This window comes from Vicugna pacos, chromosome 14, assembly GCF_048564905.1.
Source record: "Vicugna pacos chromosome 14, VicPac4, whole genome shotgun sequence".
NCBI lineage: Eukaryota > Metazoa > Chordata > Mammalia > Artiodactyla > Camelidae > Vicugna > Vicugna pacos.
Genome location: NC_133000.1, coordinates 17,771,972 through 17,790,197, shown reverse-complemented (window position 1 = coordinate 17,790,197; position 18,226 = coordinate 17,771,972). Strand labels below are relative to the sequence as shown.

General features: G+C 45.2%; 1 protein-coding gene across 4 annotated transcripts in view; it reads left to right on the top strand.

Moving 5' to 3' along the window:
• The window catches only part of CBY2 (chibby family member 2), an 87,344-nt gene extending 69,351 nt beyond the window's left edge, over positions 1 to 17,993 (top strand). Inside the window, exons 1-3 of one of the 4 annotated variants that reach the window (XM_072976283.1) lie at positions 6,531 to 6,703; positions 6,997 to 7,077; positions 16,598 to 17,993. In XM_072976283.1, the coding sequence (XP_072832384.1) occupies positions 6,629 to 6,703; positions 6,997 to 7,077; positions 16,598 to 17,812 (1,371 nt within the window). In that variant the 5' untranslated portion in view covers positions 6,531 to 6,628 and the 3' untranslated portion in view covers positions 17,813 to 17,993. Of the gene's footprint in view, positions 1 to 6,530; positions 6,704 to 6,996; positions 7,078 to 7,659; positions 7,791 to 16,597 lie in introns of those variants that run through there. The other 3 variants (XM_072976284.1, XM_072976285.1, XM_072976286.1) reach the window with 3 other exon arrangements.
• Positions 17,994 to 18,226: the final 233 nt, after the last annotated feature.

Below are 18,226 nucleotides of genomic sequence, written 5' to 3'. Positions count from 1 at the left end.
TTGTGTCTAGGTTTTATCTAGGGGACTCAGGGCATTTTTAGCTGATAAAAACTCTGATTTATGAATAGTGATCAGATGCATCTGAATTTTATTAGACACATGCTACATGCCAGGCACTGCACAGAGTGCTCCTATTCACCTCGTTTCATGATCACAACAAACCATTCTATGGGGACTGTTAATTCGTTTTACAGATGAGGGGACGCTGGTTCTGAAACTCCATTCTTATTATTTTTTAATTTTTCCTGTTGAAGTATAATTGATTTACAATGTTGTGTTAGTTTCTGGTGTACAGCATAGTGATTCAGTTATACATATATATATATTCCTTTTCATATTCTTTTTCATTATAGGTTATTACAAGATATGAGTCTAGTTCCCTGTGCTATACAGTAGGTCCTTGTTGTTTATTTTATATATAGTAGTGTGTATGTGTTAATCCCCAACTCCTAATTTATCCCTCCTTTGGTAACTGTAAGTTTATTTTCTATGTCTGTGAGTCTGTTTCTGTTTTGTAAATAAGTTCATTTGTGTGTCATTTTTTTAAGATTTCACATATAAGTGATACCATATGATATTTGTCTTTCTCTTTCTGACTTCACTTAGTATGATAATCTCTAGGTCCACCCATGTTGCTGCAAATGGCATTATTTCATTCTTTTTTATGGCTGAGTAGTGTATATATATATACACATACATACACACACACACATACACACACACACACACACACACACACCACAGCTTCTTATCCAGTCATCTGTCGATGGACATTTAGGTTGCTTCCATGTCTTGGCTGTTGTAAATAGTGCTGCTATGAACATTGGGGTGTATGTATCTTTTTGAATTAGAGTTTTCTCCAGATATATGCCCAGTAGTGGGATTGCAGGTCATATCGTAACTCTGTTTTTTGAGACTCCACTCTTTTAAAGTCTGAAGTAGTTAGAGCTACACAGATGGTGTGGATGACTCAAATCCAAGACCTCCAACTCCAAGTCTAGGACTGCCCCCTGTCCCTAACACTACAGGCACTATTAAGGGTGCAGAATTGGAGATCATATCCTAGCTCTGGTGCTCACTAACTGAGTGATCCTAGGCAAGTTACTTAACTTGGTGCCTCAGTTTCCTCATCTGTGAAATGGGGCTAAAAGTTATAGTACCTACTTTATTGAATCATTGAGAAGATTAAATGTTGCTCAAAGTGCTCATGATAGTGCCTGACACAAATGAACACTCAGTCAATATTGGCTATTATTATCCTCATATCTCCTGTTTCCCCAAATTTTGCCCTCTAATTAGATTACCATCCTTTTGAGAGCAAACAATGGCATCTGACTTCTTCTCCTTTCTTTTCCTCCTTTCCTTTCTTTATCTCCACTACCAAGCACAGTGTCTTGCTCAGAGGTGAGGCTCAAGTGTTCATTAATAATGATTTCCATTCACTTGAACTTTTCAGTCAGTACATATTTATTGATCACCATGACAGGCTAAGCCTGCCCACCACTGTTTTGAAGTCTTTCATCTCCTACATTATCTAATTTAATCCTCATCACAACTCTAAATTTTAAGGACTGGCATGCCCATTCCATTATCAAAGAAACTGAGGCTCAGCAAAAGTAAGTGGTGGAGATCACACCACCAGGTAGGGGTGGAAAAGGGGTCCCACGTAGGTGCTCTGACTTCTCCTTTTCAACTACCCAGCGTGGAGACAGATGTTTCTCTGACACAGTCACCTTTAGAGGTTGTCCTTCCCCGTGGTGATGCAAGCCCAATCTCGGACCCCTTTTCAGGACCTGAACTCATTAAGACTCACTGAGGAAGCCAAGCACGCAGAACCCTGGTTACTTCTGCTTCTGCTTCTTCTGCTTCTCCTTCTCCTCCTCTCAATTTAATTAATTAATTAATTTTTACATTTTTTTATTGAGTGATAGTCATTTTACAATGTTGTGTCAAACCCTGATTACTTCTTGAAGAAATACTTCAATCAATTTATTTGGCACTATTTGGAGATCACATGCTATTTTGTAAGCATTCCATTATCACTAAGGAGCAACTAATGGATAATTAATTGAAGGGATTACACACTTAACTAATTTGATGATTTTAAACTTTTACTCAGGCGGAAATGTACACAATCGCATAAATCACAATTAGAGTTGTGCTAATAAACAAAGCCTTCAGTTTTGCCCCTGCTGGTTGGAAACATCCCCTCCCATGGCTGCTGCTTGCCTGTGATGACAAGTTCAATTTTTTGTCTCAGAATGGGGCCAGAGACCAGGCAGTCACCTCTTTTGACCTCTTCCAGAATAAAAGAGAATTTCTTAGAGACTGAAAGTCTTTTCCGTTGGATGTCTTTTGATATAGCCTCGCTCTTAGATCAGGTGAACAAATTAACGAGTACTGGGGAAAAGTCAGAACTTTGCGGGGATTTCTTGTGGCTCCTGGATTTGGAAGAGAATTTTGTAAGGACAGTACACAGCTCTCGAGACCCCACAAGTTTCAGGGTTATTTCTGGGGACCAGTCCTGCCCATGGTCTCCTTTCTGACTTCACCAAGAAGGGCCTGCTATCCTGTTATCTTGGGAGCCTGGGAGTGTCAGTTTCCCTGCTTCCCAGCACCGGCCACTCCCATGCGTTCCTTCAATGGTCCCACAAATGTGAATGATTCTTCTATCAATAGCAACTGTTCACTTCAACCAGCCGTCCTCGAGAGCTGACGTTCTACTTTTCTAGTTCCTTCCCGCCCAGACTTTTCCAACAGTTGACCTGTATTTGTTGCATGATAGACTCATCTTGCAGCCTCTCTTGCTCTTCCTGGCTGCTGCCTTCTGCTTTCTCGGAAAGTGAGAGCCTATCCGAAGAGCAGCTTAGCCCAAAGCCTGGCTGGGCTCTGGCTGCTCCTCTGGCTCCAGAGTAAAGCTACCCTCTACCCGACTTAGCAAAACTAACAAATCTTCCCCAAAACGTCATGCAGTTTGGAAATGACAAGCATCGTGGTAATTTACTACACCCACACAACTCTTCATCCCCTTCTCCACAAAAGAGAAGGAGAGAAAGGTCAGAACATCCTGGCCCCATGCTCATCCTTGACTCCTGCACCAAGAGCTGCCGTTTCTGTGGCTCTCTGGGGAAGGGCGGGGGGCCTGTGCTCTCTAACGGACCTCGCTGCTTGCTGAATTTTCCCCTGAGACTCATCACCAGACACGTTGCAGGCGAGGAGAGCTGGGAGAGTCGCCGATGCGTGCTTGCCTGTTCCTTTGTCTCTGCTCTACCTGTCTGTTTAGATTAGAAACCCACGAGGCATGTCTACCTCCGTGCTCTGTAGCTCCCACCAATTGTGGATGCTCATGGAACGCGGATGATTGATGATGGTGTTAATCTGAGTAATAACAGGCGTTTGCAGCACAATCTCAGGGAAGCTTTTCAGTCCTGGGTTACGGATGCACGTGTCCTGCTGAGGAGAAAAGGACCCAGGTAATGGGCAATTGCAGAAGCTGATGCTAGGATTCCCAGCTTGAAATACTCTACCCTTAAAAACAAAAGGCAAATCAATCAATCAGTCAGGCAAACAAGCCCTCACCCAAGCGGCAGTACCTAGCCGTTTTGGCAGCAGCACCAGTAGCGTGTCAGCTGCTTGAGATTTTAAGTCAAAGGGAGCAAGGCAATTTTGTGTGAGGGCGTCAAAACAGTGATTATTGAGTGCTTACAAACTGTCAGCTTCTTTACATATGTTATCTCAAATTAGATGTAATTTCCTCATTTTGGAGATGAGGAAACCACACTTCTGACAGGTGGGCTAACTTAGCCAGGTTGTGGACTGAATGTTTGTGTCCTTCCAAAATTCATATTTTGAAGCCCTAACCCACAGTGTGATGATATTTGGAAGTCTGGCCTTTGGGAGCTAATTAGGTTTGGATGAATTCTTAAGGATGGGGCCGGTGTCTTTACAAAAGAGGAAGAGAGACCAGAACACACACACACACTCTCTCTCTCTCTCTCTCTCTCTGTCTCTGTCTCTGTCTCTCTGTCTCTCCTTATTTCTCTCCCATGGAGGACACAGTGAGAAGGTGACCATCTGCACCTGGAAGCAGTCTCATCAGGAACCAAATCTGCCAGCATCTTGATCTTGGACTTTCCAGCCTCCAGAACTGTGGGAATAAACGCCAGTTGTTAAGCCATCCGGCCTGTGGTATTTTGCTACAGCAGACAGAGCTGACTAAGACACGTAGTAAAGAACTATTTCTGGGCTTCCAGACTTGCATACAGGTCTGCTGTTGCTCCATGACCTTGCTTTCTGCAGCCCCCTTTATTCTTATCTGTGCCCTTCCTTTGGGTTCAGTAAAAGAAGTTCTTTCCATGCTGATGTAGCAGGACAGTCCATGTGCCCATGCTTTCTTTCCTTCCCTCAACACTCCCCCTCCGAGGACCAGGTGGGGAGGGTCTTTGATCCGATCACGGTGGGTAATGGGTCTCTAGTCACTGTCTGCCACAGATCTGGTGGCTGCCCCTTCCCCTGGAGCCAGGCCTCTGAGGAGAAAAGGCAAAAGACTATGGATGGTATGGTTCTTCCTCCAGGGCAGGGTCGGGGTAAGGATTTTACCACCCTGGAGGGAACCAGGGGCCAGATGGCCAAAAGCATGGAGAAGTCAGGGGGACTAAGAGCAGGCAAAATAATATAGTGGAAATAATACTAAATATGAGTAATATTTAATATACATAATAGTCATAAAATACATCAGGCTTCCTAGCAGATTCCTTTGTCCACAGGGAGCCTTGCAGGGCAGAGCTTGTGCTCCTTGGCAGTAAGAGTGGGAGAGAGGGGTTCAGCTGAACTTGCTGGAGATGAGCCAGAGTGATGGGCTTAGGGACCCCAAGGGTGGGCTGTATCCCAAGAGTAGTAGGACCTGCATATGTGCCAGTGACTCTGATTAAGTGAAACAGCAGATGTAAAGTACATAGCACAGGGCTGGTGTACATTATGTGTCTGGTTAATGTTGGCTTATGTTATGGGTTGAATTATGTTATGTCCCCCCAAAATGGTATGTCAAGGACATACCAATGGTATGTTGACCCCCAAGACCTCAGAATGCGACCTCATTTGGAAACAGGATCATTGCAGATGTAGTTGGTTAAGATGAGGTTATAGGAGTGTAGGGTGGGCCTGAATCCTGTATCATTGGTGTCCTTATAAGAAGAGAGCAGATCCAGACAGAGGGGAAAACACCAGATGACTGACAGATGTGGAGACGGAAGTCCTGCCACGCAAGTCAAGGAAGGCCAAGGATTGCCAACAGCCTTCAGAAGCCAGGAGAGAGGCAAGGAAGGGTTCTCCCCTGAGGGTTTCAGGGCAGCCTGGTCCTGCCAATATCTTGACTTTGGACTTCCAGCCTCCAGCTCTGGGAGACGATACATTTCTGTTGTTTTAAGCATTCAGTTTATGTTCCTCTGCTTGGGCAGCCTCAAGAAATGAATACAGCTACTTCTTTTTCTGTTTGGTCTTCCCAGCTCAGCCTCAAAGGTGGGTGGGCAGGTGCTCCCTGGAGATGTGCGTGTAAGGAGAAAATGAATTGTGTTTTCATGCAGTGTGATAGTTAATCACTTAAAGAAACACTTGGAGAAACAGAAAACAAGTGTTGATAAGGATGTGGAAAAATGGGAACCCTTGTGCACTGTTGGTGGAAATGATGATACAATATGGAGATTCCTCAAAAAACTAAAAATAAAACTGCATATGATCCAGGAATCCTACTTCTGTGTATATTTCCAAAAGAATTAAAAGCAGGATCTCAAAGAGATATTTGTACACCCATGTTTATGACCGTATAATGAAACCCCCATAAAAACCTCTTAACGACAGGGTTGGAGAGCTGACGAATTGGTGAACACATGGAGATGCTGGGAGGGTGACATGCTCTGCTAGAGCATGGAAACTCTACGTCCTTCTCCCCCCCGTACCTTGCCTTAAGCAGCTCTTCTGTTTGGCTGCTCCTAAGCTATATCTTACATTAAAAAACAAAAACAAAAAAACAAAAAACCACTGTATTTGTAAGTAAAGTGTTTTTCTGAGTTCCTGAGTTCTGTGAGCTATTTTAGCAAATTATCGGATCTGTGGAGTGGGTTGTGTGGACTCCCAATTTATAACTGGTTAGTTAGAAGTACTGGTGGCCCAAGACTTGCTCCTGGCATCTGAAGTGAGGGCAGTTTTGTGGGACTGAGCCCTTAAACTTATGGGACCTGCCACCAACTCCAGGTAGAGTGTGTCAGAATTGAATTGAGTTGTAGGACATCCAGTTGGTGACAGAGAATTGAAGAATTGGTTGGTGTCAGAAAACATTTCAGGCTACATTTATTCCTCTTGGTCTGGAATGAGTTCAGTTTGGATTTCTTCCTTTTTAGTATCCACTCTGGAGAGAGGTTGGGGTCTCAGCCCAGCATGGCAGTGGGGATGTGAATGTCAGCAGGATGACCACACTAGGGGCCAGTTTTTGGGCTATTGTGTGTCACACTGACCCTGACCAGCCACGTGGACACCACCAGGGCGAGCTCTTCCTGACTATCAGATGCCTCATTCCCACCTGTGATGCTCAGAGACAGACCATGAGCCTTGAAAAACACCATATTGCTTTGTGATGTCACCTCTGGAATGTTCTGAGTGTTTTGGTGACCAGCTTCTGCATAGAACCTATACCTGGCACCTAACATTGGTATGGCTTTTTACTTGAGATAGAAATAATAATCTTAGAAAAGGTAGTAGAGTTAGTTATCTCTGCTCCAAAGACTTTCAAAAGGCTTTTCCATCAGCTACAGTACCTGTCTGAATTTCTGTTCAGAGATTGATAAAGCATTTTATCAGATATCATCTTTACATTCTTTCAGATTTTCGTATCTAATGAGGGGATAAGTGAGTAATAGAAAGCCCTCTGTTTTTCATGTGAGCCATTGAGGCCCAGGGGGTGGGCTGGGAAGCAGAAATCTAGTTATTTTCTCTCTTCCACAGCACTCGAGGCCAAATTTTACAAGAAAAAGAGATACCAGATCTGAAAGCCTAGAAATTCCAATCAATGTGGTTCTGCCTCAGGTAGGGATGCTCACAGAAGAATGTAACCTCTCAGTTTTAACCAGAATGACCCTCCTCTTTCAGAACTCAAGCATGATGTTGTGGAAGGAGCAGAGTGGTCAGGGCCACAAATTCCAGTTATAAGTCAGCTGCCAACCAGCTGTGTGCCTGGGGTGGTGCCGCCTGGTCACTCTGAGTCTTGAAGGGTTTCTAATTAGGGGGGTGGGTTAGGTGGTCTGGGAAGACCTTCTTGCCCTACCACTTGAAGTTTCTGTGACATTCCGAAATAAGCCCATCTTTTCAAAATTAGATCTTTTGGTGCTTGTATTGTCTAACTATTCTGGATTTCTGGGGGAGAATTAGAACTAAGTCTTGGAATCAAGAGTGTATGACTGAATCCGCAAGTAGAAAACCTGGTATGTGGACCAAGGGGTACAAGGTCATCTGGAGGTGTCAAGAGAATTAAGTCTTGCTATTTACCAAAGATTAAGTCTCAGGGGGATGGGCATGACAGATTCAGAATGGAGCCAATGAATGGATGACAGGCTTGAAATTCTCAGTTCTGCTGCTCAGCAGCCGTTTCCTTGGAGGCGTCCTCCTGATTGGATTGTTTCCAGTGCTGTGTCACAAAGGGGGCAGCATTGCTTCTCCAGAGTCACCTAAGGCCCTGCTGGAAGATCATGGCGGTGCAACCAGAGGGGCTGAAATGTAGGGTGGAAGAGTCCAACGCAGAGGTAACTACCTGAAAGCTCTCTCCAGGGATGTGTAGGAACAGGATTGATCGCCAGCAGGCAGCCTGAGGTCTTGGAGGGAATGGAGCACTGCTGCCTGGGCACATGTGGGCAGATGTGGCCTTATGGGTATACCTGCCAAAGGGGCACAAGTCATGCACCAGGTTCCAGACCACCAGGATGCTCTAGGCTGGCACTCTAGGGGAGGGGTGCGTCTGTAAGTTTAGATGATCTGAACTGTGCCACCACTAGGGCTGTGAGAGGGACCAGTGTGCTTACCAGACATCCCCAAATGAGGTGGTGCACTGCTGGCGGTGGGGGAAGGACTGATATGGTGAACAGGGGGAAGAAGAGAGGTTGGCTGAGCACTGATTTGATCCCATGGAGGGCACTGGGCCATGTAAGTGTGAAAGAGAGGAGCAGGAACTGGGAACCCTAGGATGCCCACTGGTGATGGCAGAGCTAGAGTTAAAAGCTTGAAGCCAGGTCAGTGCCCACTTTCTCTGCTAGGCCACAGGCTAGGTGTCTGCCACCTGGCTGGGCCAGGTCACGTTTTAGCTCTCTGCCTCTTCCCTTCTTTTAGGAGATGGTGTCTCCTCTCCCCTCATCTTAACTGCCTACCCCTGAGCTCCCTGCATGTATCTGCCATGTCCTGTCTCCTTCTGAGACTGAGTCCATTCATCTTAGGAGGGAATTGCAGCAGCAGCTCTGTGTCTTCAGAAAGTGCCCCTGGCCTCCCAGCTCCCAGTCATGCCAGCGCTTCTCAATTACATTGCACGTGCTTATGACTCACTATTTGTTATCACCCTTAGGTCTTTTCAGGTCTTATTGATTTCCAGTTTTTCTTTCTCACATTAAATATTCATGTTTTCTGATCTGTTTCCCTCCAGCGTATTAACTTGCCAGCCATCAGTGTTACTTCCTGCCCAAGCTTTCTGCCCTCCTGGTTCCTTTTGTACATGATTCAGTTCTCACCCGCATTCCCATTTCCCCAGTGAGCGCTGTCTGTGAATTTCATAAAGACACTGTTTACTGCAAGATCATTAATGAAGGATCTACACCAGGTCAGAATGAGCTCCGACAGCACCCTCCAGTGCCCCCCTCATCCCTCTCTGTTACCTTTTCTCGATCCCCTTTGTCTGGTTTTGTTCTTCAGAAGCTATGGAATCCACTGACAATGCCTGTGTCTGAATTTGAATTTGAATAACTGTTAGGAGGAGGATTTCAGAAGATTCTGCATTAAACAATTAGCTAAAGCTACCACGTACGATGACAGATGACATCTTTATCCTCTTTGCTGTAAATGTTACGATTCTATCAAAATCAATCACATTGACCTGTGAATTCTCTTATCTGTTGGCATTTTATTAAAACCAACATTGACTTTCTCATGGCACACGGGAGCCGAGTTAATTTAAAAATATAATGAGACCCAGCCTTGTCACCTGGTCTGAAAATTAGTGGCGTATCTGTCTTTTCCTTCCAGCATTCTGGGCCTCTCAGCTTCACATGTCTGGAAAGTAACCCCAGATAGCTGAATATTCTTTGATCGTAACCCTCAGTGATGCTGGCATAGTAGGGCTTTAAAAAACTTGATCAACAGGCTTGGACATTTGGAGCACTTGGACGTCTTCTTCTGCTCTGTGGTAGCCACACTTCTCCAGGAGTGGAGAGAACTTCAGTGCATGTCAGCTTAACCTGGCTCGTGACTGCCCAGTCCTCTTCCTGAACTCTAGATGGGAGGCTAGCAACCCCAGAACTCCACCCCAGAAGGTCCCACTCCTGTTCCTTAGACACTCCTTAGCATCAGAAAGAGACTTTGGCCTTATCACCTTCCCTTTGCCCTTTGCCCTTTGCCCCATCCCCCTTCCATTGGCCACTTCTCCCTGGTTTCCACTTGCCATGCATGAGGCCGGTGATCTGCCAAAGGCATATAATTGGTGATTTCAAGCATTTTCCTTTGGACCACATGCATTTAAAAAGGAGATGCCAGGGAGAAGACCAAGCCTCATGCTAAGGTTGGATTCCCAACGATAGATGGGGTTCAAGCACCTGAGGGAGTGCTGGTTGGTGCCCAGGGCCCTTCCTGGATGCTCGGTACCAATGCATCTTATTTAGGTCACACCTGGGAGCACATTGCTCCCAAGGGCAGTCTTCTAATAAAGCCTTGTGGAAAGGTATGATGAGCCTCAGTGCCAACTGTCTTCCCCTCCTGCATCCTTGCTCATATCCCATTCTTTATGAAGAAGCCCACCTTTTCCCCTCCCACTTACTGGGTCTGCATCCACATGTGAGGGCGTTTCCCATCGATCAGGGAAGAGACCATCCTTTCCCTTGTGGGAAACTTGGGCCAGGCTACTCTGGGGGCTTGGATCATGCTGCAATAGGTTCCACCTCCTAGACTTAGGAGAACTTTCTAGGGTGTTCCAAGGGCTTTTTACAATTTTTTTTTAATGGAGATACTGGGGATTGAACCCAGGACCTCATGCATGCTGAGCGTTCTCTCTACCACTGAACTATACCCTTCCCCCTTATTATTATTTTTTTTTATTGAAGTGTAGGTGATTTTCCAGGGGCTTTTTATTGGCCCAGACCTCTTGTCAGCATTCAGGGACACCAAGCGCAGATTACTATAGCCCATGAAACCAAACCAGTGATACCACTGGATGAGGAACGCTACTGAGGAACTGGCTTCAAACAGAGGCTAAGGGGGCCTGGGATTTTCTACCTCGAGTACCTCAAGTGTTTGCTTAGCTCAGATGCTCACTTTTTGGAAAGCCCTTTTGAAAAGAACTATATTCAGCATTTGCTATAGTGTTTTACACCAGGAATGTTTAAGCTTTACCAGTAGAACTGGCCAACTGTTTGGTCTTTAAGACAGCTTGCCTACTATTTTCTTGGCCTCTCACAGTAACCCCAGGGAGAAGGCAGAGCAGCTACATTTAGGTTCCTTTTAGAGGCAACATTCAGAGAAGCTAAGTGACTTTCTTGAGAGCAAAGATGGAACTTTGTAGCCTAAAGCTACTGGGAATTTGAGGCCTCTGCACTCATTGGATTATAGGTTCTGGATGGTGATGTGGACAGCCAACATGCTTGTGTGCAGACAGCAGCTTCCTTTAGAGGCTACATAGATGGACATGGGGAAAACTCCATGATGTAACAGGTCTGCAGTTTAAAAATATAAATTGAAATGCAAAGATAGCTTTACCAAATAGACTAAATAAATATATTAAGACAAATGAAATCACTACTTTTGTAGGCCAAAAATTGTGTGATGTTAACAGTTTCATGTAGTTCAACCTAAAGTCTCCTCTTTACCTTTCAGTGCACTTGGTTGATTAATTCATTGGCAGGGACTCATTATACTTCCACTGTCTGTGAAATGTGTTGTTCTGATTTCCAGGATTAGGGATGTCAAAAAAGTAAGGATGGGTCACTGCCATTAGAGAATTGAAATTTATTCTTCTGGGGAGGAGAGGGGACAAGACATAAGCGAACCACCACAAAGTAATGATATCAACACACATACAAAATCAAATATCTGGGCATTGTGAAGAGCATCAGATATCCTGGTTTTAAACCCTTGCTGGCTATGTGATATTAGAACCATGGTAGCTCTTTTCAGTAAGATATTACATCTGAAAATGGAAGTCAGTTAGCATATCATCACATAATAATCATTCAATGTCACTTCATTTCCCTTGTTCTATACAATCTAAGGAAATGCTTAGCAACTTCTTTTCTGAATCCACAGTCACCATTTTTGCATATATGTAGCTCTCTATAAACAAAGATGTCACATTTTCTTCTTTTATTTTTGAACTCTACAACAGACTCTGAGATAAATAGGGCAGATATTAGTAAAACTGCTGTGGATGGTTGTATAGGTTGTGCACTGCAACAGCAATTGTGACTGGCACTCCCTAGAGTTGGGCATTGTACAGCCTGCACAAATATATGGCGTGGCTCTGAATCATGCTAGCATCCACATTTTCTAGCTATAGGAACTGAGGTAGAGAATTAGGTGATTTTGTAAAGTCTGTGCATTCATACAGTACAGAGCCAGGACTCTCTTCAGTTTTATGATGTCTGGTCTCTTGTTCTCCATACTTAACTGCCAGAATTAATGCTTGCTGCCCTTCAACCTCTCTCATTTGCACTAAGGAATAATTGGCACTATTCACTGATTTTCATATTGACTGGATGCTCCCTGAGGACAGTGATCTGAGAACAGATACCAAATGAATGTTAGTTGATTCATTGATGTGTATGTGGAAAATTGGTGCAAGAACATTTAAAGTGGGACTGGATTAGGGTGAGGAGTGTTCACAAGGCCAAGAAAGAGCTTTCCTTTGGGCACTAAGTCCAGCTAGGTCTGATTGGAATTGGGAAAATATGGGAAGGAAAAAATTTGTTGTAACTCAACGTCTTCCCAAAGTTTAAGCATGATTCTTGGCATATCTGAAGTGCCGTGTATATATTATTCTTTCCTTAAATCTTCTCCTTTTCAGAAGGAGAAAAGATGCTGCTCTTTTGCCTCATCTAAATATTATCCATAGGATTGAGGGTTTGATAAAATAGGTATATTTTCCTAATATCCATTAAAATAAATACATGACTATTAAAATTTTAAAAATATTTAAGTGTTCTAAAATATTAGGCCATTGAGGCCATGCTGGACTTGGCCACCATATGTGTCCTGACTGAGGGTAGGAGGAAGGATGGAAAGACTTTGTCATAAGAGGAGGATTTGGTCTCTTGGTTAAGGGGGTGAAGGAGAATTATTGATCCATCAATATTTTCTGGATTAGGTGCTACAGTCATGGAACAGAGAAGGTACAGAGTTTGCTTGGAACATGTTGACCATTTAAGGGAGGGAACACAATGTCAACTAGGTTGATAAAAGAGAGCTGCTGGGGCCATAGTGGTGCCTGTTTACAAACATGGATCCCTTGGACCAGAGAAGGTTAGACAAGAGGGCATGCAGAGATAATGCCACCAATCTTTCATTATACAGAAGCAGACACCAAGGTCAGGGAGTGAAAAATGTGCAGAGGTCACCAGTAGCCTGCATAAGGGCAAAGGCCCAAATACCCAGATTGTCCATAGCTAGGGATCTGCCACCCACATGTTAAGTTTTTATTTGGTGCCTTTATGTTGATGGGATAGTTGAAAATTCCTTGGGAACCCAGTTCAGAATGTGGATATATAGAATAAAGGCAACTGACTGAGTAGGATGATTTAAAGGCCATCAAAGGTACTCTGAACAGGTATAAAGTGCTAGTGATTCCTCTCTGCATGTTCAATTGGATCAGGAAGAGTATCTTTCTGATAGAAACCAATCATAAAAAAGAAATGAGACAGCCAGGGAAATTTGAATCGGTATTTGTTGATAATAAGGGATCATTGTTAAATTTTAAAGGGATGATAACAGTATTGTGGTTTGGTTAAAAAAATACACATTTATGTATTTACAAATAAAATAACATGATGTCTACACTTGATTTGAAATAAGCCAGTGACAGGCGAGTGGTTTTAGAATTGGGTGAAGGTATAGATGAAGCAAGTGTGGTCTTGATTTGATAACTGCTGAAGCTGGGTGGTGGGTACATGGAAATTGACTAGACTGTCCCCTCTCTTTTCGTATGTTTGGAATTTTCCATAATAAAAAGTTAACTTGATCCCCCAAGTACTGAAAGTTCTTTGCTCAATCATTTTCCATGTGTATGCTTCACACGTATAAGTTCAAGGAGCCAGAAGTGGGTTTGTGATTTAGTGAGTGAACTAGGACTGGTTATTTAACTTCTCTGAGTTTCCATTTCTAAAATGGGAATAATAACAACACCTTATTAAGTCAGTGTTGTGAGGATTAAATGGATTCAGTGGGTGGAATGCACAGAACTGGGGTTCAATACTTCTTTCCTTTCCTTCTCATGATAGGAATACACATCACTGACTAAAACTACATTTTCCATAGTAAATCTTCTAGAGCATGATGTTACTGCTGCAATGGAGACCTGCCTTGCTTCATCCTTTGAGGATGAAGAGGACCTCTCAAGAGTTACTCCTTATTGACCTTAGCTAATCCTCCCAGTCTGGGATCAAGGCCCCTTAAATTTACTAGGAAATGGTCTGGGTCCTTCCCAGTGGGGTTCATTCTGATCACAGGTTCAGCCCCAAGAGCCAATGTGCTTTCCCAGTTTGAGAAAGATGAAAACCACAGAGGCTGGATTTATTTAAAGTAAATAATGTTTTGATTGCAGAATGTCCCTGCACCCTCACTCTCCGGAAGATTAAGCACTTCTTTGCAAAGTTAATGACATGTGCTTATTGCAAAGTTAACAGCATAGAACTGTGTCTTCTATTTATCTAGCTCTTTGGGTCTTAAAGAAGTCTAACCAATTTATATACCATGCAAATTATATCTACATATGCATACATATATGACATATATATATATAACATGTGGATAACTTGACTTGTTTTCTGTCTTCTCTGTCTGTAAAATTGTGAAAATAACCTAAGAAATGAGGAATTACTATTTTTTTTACATTGAAGTACAGTCAGTTACAATATGTCAATTTCTGGTATTCAGCATAATATCCCAGTCATGCATATACATACATATATTTGTTTTCATATTCTTTTTCATTAAAGTTTATTACAAGATATTGAATATAGTTGAGGAATTACTATTTGGAGAGCATTGTGATGTACTTGGATGAAATGCCTTTGGTGTATTTAAAAGTAGCTCTATCTTATTTTTATTTAAATTCATTCTGCAATTGTTGCCTCTTCTTCAGGACTCAGCCCACCTGTTCAACGCTTTTTGAATTCATCTCAGAATTCCTCCATTAGTGAAATCTCCTTTTCTTGATAACAATACCTTACATTTCTATGGCACCTGGCAGTTTTAAATACACTTTTGCATTCGTTAATCTCATTCAGTCCTGACAACAGTGTTATGAACTAAGCAGGGCACATGTTATTATTTCCATTTTACAGGTACAATTTGCTGACTTTCAATATTGGAAGGCACTTTTAGGATCACAGAGTCTGACTCCTTCTTTTTACTAGTGAATATCTGGGTCTCAGAGAGGGTGAGAGAGCTCTCTGGTTTCACACTGCCCATCAGCAACTGAACCAGGATGAGAATCTGTGTGACCCTGGTCTTGACCCCTCGGACTTTAGCCCTGGTATAAGCCCAGGTGACTGGAAAAACTGCATTCTACTTGGCTTAGAGCAGTTCTGACCACCCAAAGCCAGAATCACCTGAGGGAGCTGGAAGGATGCAGAAGGATGAATGAATGAGTAAATCACTCTTGCAAGTAGGAGGCTCTAAAATCTGCACTTAAAACTCACTCAGATGATTCTTCTGTACTGAGAAGTGTGAGAGCTACTGGCTTGTTGGATTTAAGCTCTGTTCCCCCTTTTATGTGCTGGTCTTGAGGTGCATGGCCACCATCATGAATTCTTCTTTATGAATTCCTTACTATCCTTTGATGTCTTCCTTACCCACATGTTAACTCTCATTGCTCAGTGATATGTCTGTGATGGTGCCCTTCCTTTCCAAAATTATCAGCTGGACTGTTTTGAGATTGATGTCGGTGGTTGTTAAAGGGGCTGCTGTCAGGACAAACTCAGGGTGGCTAAGAGTGGAGGATGAGCCGGAACGGGGCAAGGGAGAAGGTGGGACATTAATAGCACTGCCATTTTGGACAATTTGAGTGGCTGTATGGGTGACATCAATTGTGGGTTCACATCTACAGTTCGGGTAGCTGGAGGACAGTGTTTATTCTTCCTCTAGGGTGACAGAAGTGTGCCTGAGCCCATGCTCAGTGCTTTCATCCGTTACTTTTAATCCTAAAATATTTCTGTGAGGCAAAGGCAGTAGGTGCAATGATCCCAATTTGAATATGTGGTAACTAAAGCTCACATAATTTGTCCATGTTCTTGTAACTGACTGAATAATGGGGCCAGGACTCAAAATAGTTGGTTGACTCCAATGTCAATGCCTTTAACCTCCATGATATATTGTTGACTCTCTTATTCATGGATTCCATATTTGTGAATTTGCCTAAATTTTTTTCACTGAAATTGGTTTGCAATCCCAAAATCAATACTGGTGGCACTTTTGTCATCATTCACTGACATGCACAGAATGATGAAGAATTTGAGTTATCAGATACACGTTTCCAATTGTGGTGCCTTCTTGTTTCAGTTCTCAGACTGTAAAACAGTGTGTCCTTTTCACAGTTTATGTAGTGTCACTGTTTTCACACTTTTGTGCTTTTGTTGGTGACTTCACTGTCTCAGATGGCCCTCAAGCACAGTGCTGAAGTGCTGTCTAGTGTTCCCTAGTGCAAGAAGGCTGTGGTGTGCCTTACAGAGGAAACACTTGTGTTAGGTAAGCTTTCTTCAGGGATGAGTTACAGTGCTGTTGGCTGAGTTCAATGGTAAAGAATCAACAATACATTCTAAATAAGCTCTTTCAACAGAAAACAAAGTTATGTATTGATTGGTTGACAGTGTGACCAGAGGATGGCAGGAACCTAACAGTGTGTCTCTCCTCGGAGCAATGGTTCAGTATTCACTAATTCTGTGTTCATGGGACTTTATGGAATAGAACTGCCGTGAATAATGAGGATCAGTGTATTTCCTTGTGAGAAATCCATGAGGCCACGTGCACAAGTGCCCGTGGTGGCGTCCAGACTCCCAGACTGGGCTTCTCAGTGGGCTCTCATCTGGTCAGCTGGCCCCGGTGCATCAGCTCCTTCTCTAACTCTGGGCTTCCCTGTTCTCTCCTGCAGAGGGGCACAGCCGAGCCCTTCCTGAGGCTCCACAACTTGTACCCCACCCCACGCTGCGCCAGGCAGGCCGCCCTGCCCAGGCTGAACCGCCGGGTTGTCAGCCAGCACTCCTACCCGCTGAACCGCTTCTCCTCTGTGCCCTTGGACCCCATGGAGCGCCCCACCTCCCAGGCGGACCTGGAGCTGGACTACAACCCTCCCCGGGTGCAACTCAGCGACGAGATGTTCGTCTTCCAGGACGGGCGGTGGGTGAGCGAGAACTGCCGCCTGCAGTCCCCCTACTTCTCCCCTTCCTCGTCCTTCCACCACAAGCTGCACCACAAGAGGCTGGCCAAGGAGTGCCTGCTGCAGGAGGAGAACAAGTCCCTGCGGGAGGAGAACAGGGCACTGCGCGAGGAGAACCGAACCCTCCGCAAGGAGAACAAGATCCTGCAGGTCTTCTGGGAGGAGCACCAGGCGGCGCTGGGCCGCGAGGACAGCAGGGCCTCCTCCCCGCTGCTGCACAAGGACAACGCCTCTTCCCTGGAGGCGGTGAAGAAGGACCCGACCTTGCAGGTGCACCGCGGCCGGGAGAGCAGCACCCTCCAGCTCCTGCGGGAGGAGAACCGCGCCCTGCAGCAGCTGCTGGAGCACAGAAAGGCCTACTGGGCGCAGCCGGACGAGAAGGCGGCCTCGGCCGAGGAGATCAAGCCGGTCCCCTCGCCCCACGAGGAGCCCCATGGGCTGCTGCCGGACCAGGGCGCAGGCCTCTCCTCCCCCTTCGAGGATCCCAAGGGCCCCCTGGTCCCGCAGGAGGACTCCAAGACGCTCCGGGCCCTGCGCGAGATGGTCAGCAACCTGTCGGGGCCGCCCGGGGAGGAGGCGGGCAAGGCGGGCCCGGGCCTGCCCGACGGCAGCCAGTCCCTGGAGCTGCTGAGGGAGATGAACCAGGCGCTGCAGGCCCTGCGGGAGGAGAACCAGAACCTGCAGGTCCTCCGCGAGGAGAACCGGCTGCTGCAGGAGGAGAACCGGGCCCTGCACGTGCTGCGCGAGGAGCACCGGATCTTCCAGGAGGAGAACAAGGCGCTGTGGGAGAACAACAAGCTGAAGCTGCAGCAGAAGCTGGTCATCGACACGGTGACCGAGGTCACTGCCCGGATGGAGATGCTCATCGAAGAGCTGTATGCCTTCATGCCGGCCAAGAACAAGGACCCCAAGAAGCCCAGCAGGGTCTGAGCCCCCCCCCTACCCCCGACGAGGCGCACAGGGGCACCGAGTTCAAGGTGCCAAACAACATCGCCCGCCTTCCTGTGGTCGCCTCCCCTGCGGCCACCAGTTCGCGCCTGCGCAAGAGCAGAATGAGCGGCCTGCGGAACTCACAGAAGTAATAAAGGCGTGAGGAGGCTGGGGCCGCTGACCCCTGTGTGCTGCTCTGCCTTATTTCTCTTTTTTCTTTTTTTTGAGCGCTTGTAGGTTCACAGCAAAACGGAGCAGAAAGTACAGGTTCCCCATATACCCCTGGCCCTACACATCCACCCAGAGCCTCCCCCGCTATGGGCACCCCCAACCAGAGGATACATTTGTTACAATTGATGAACCTACATTGATACAGAAGACCACCCTAAGGCCATGGTTTACATCACAGTTCAC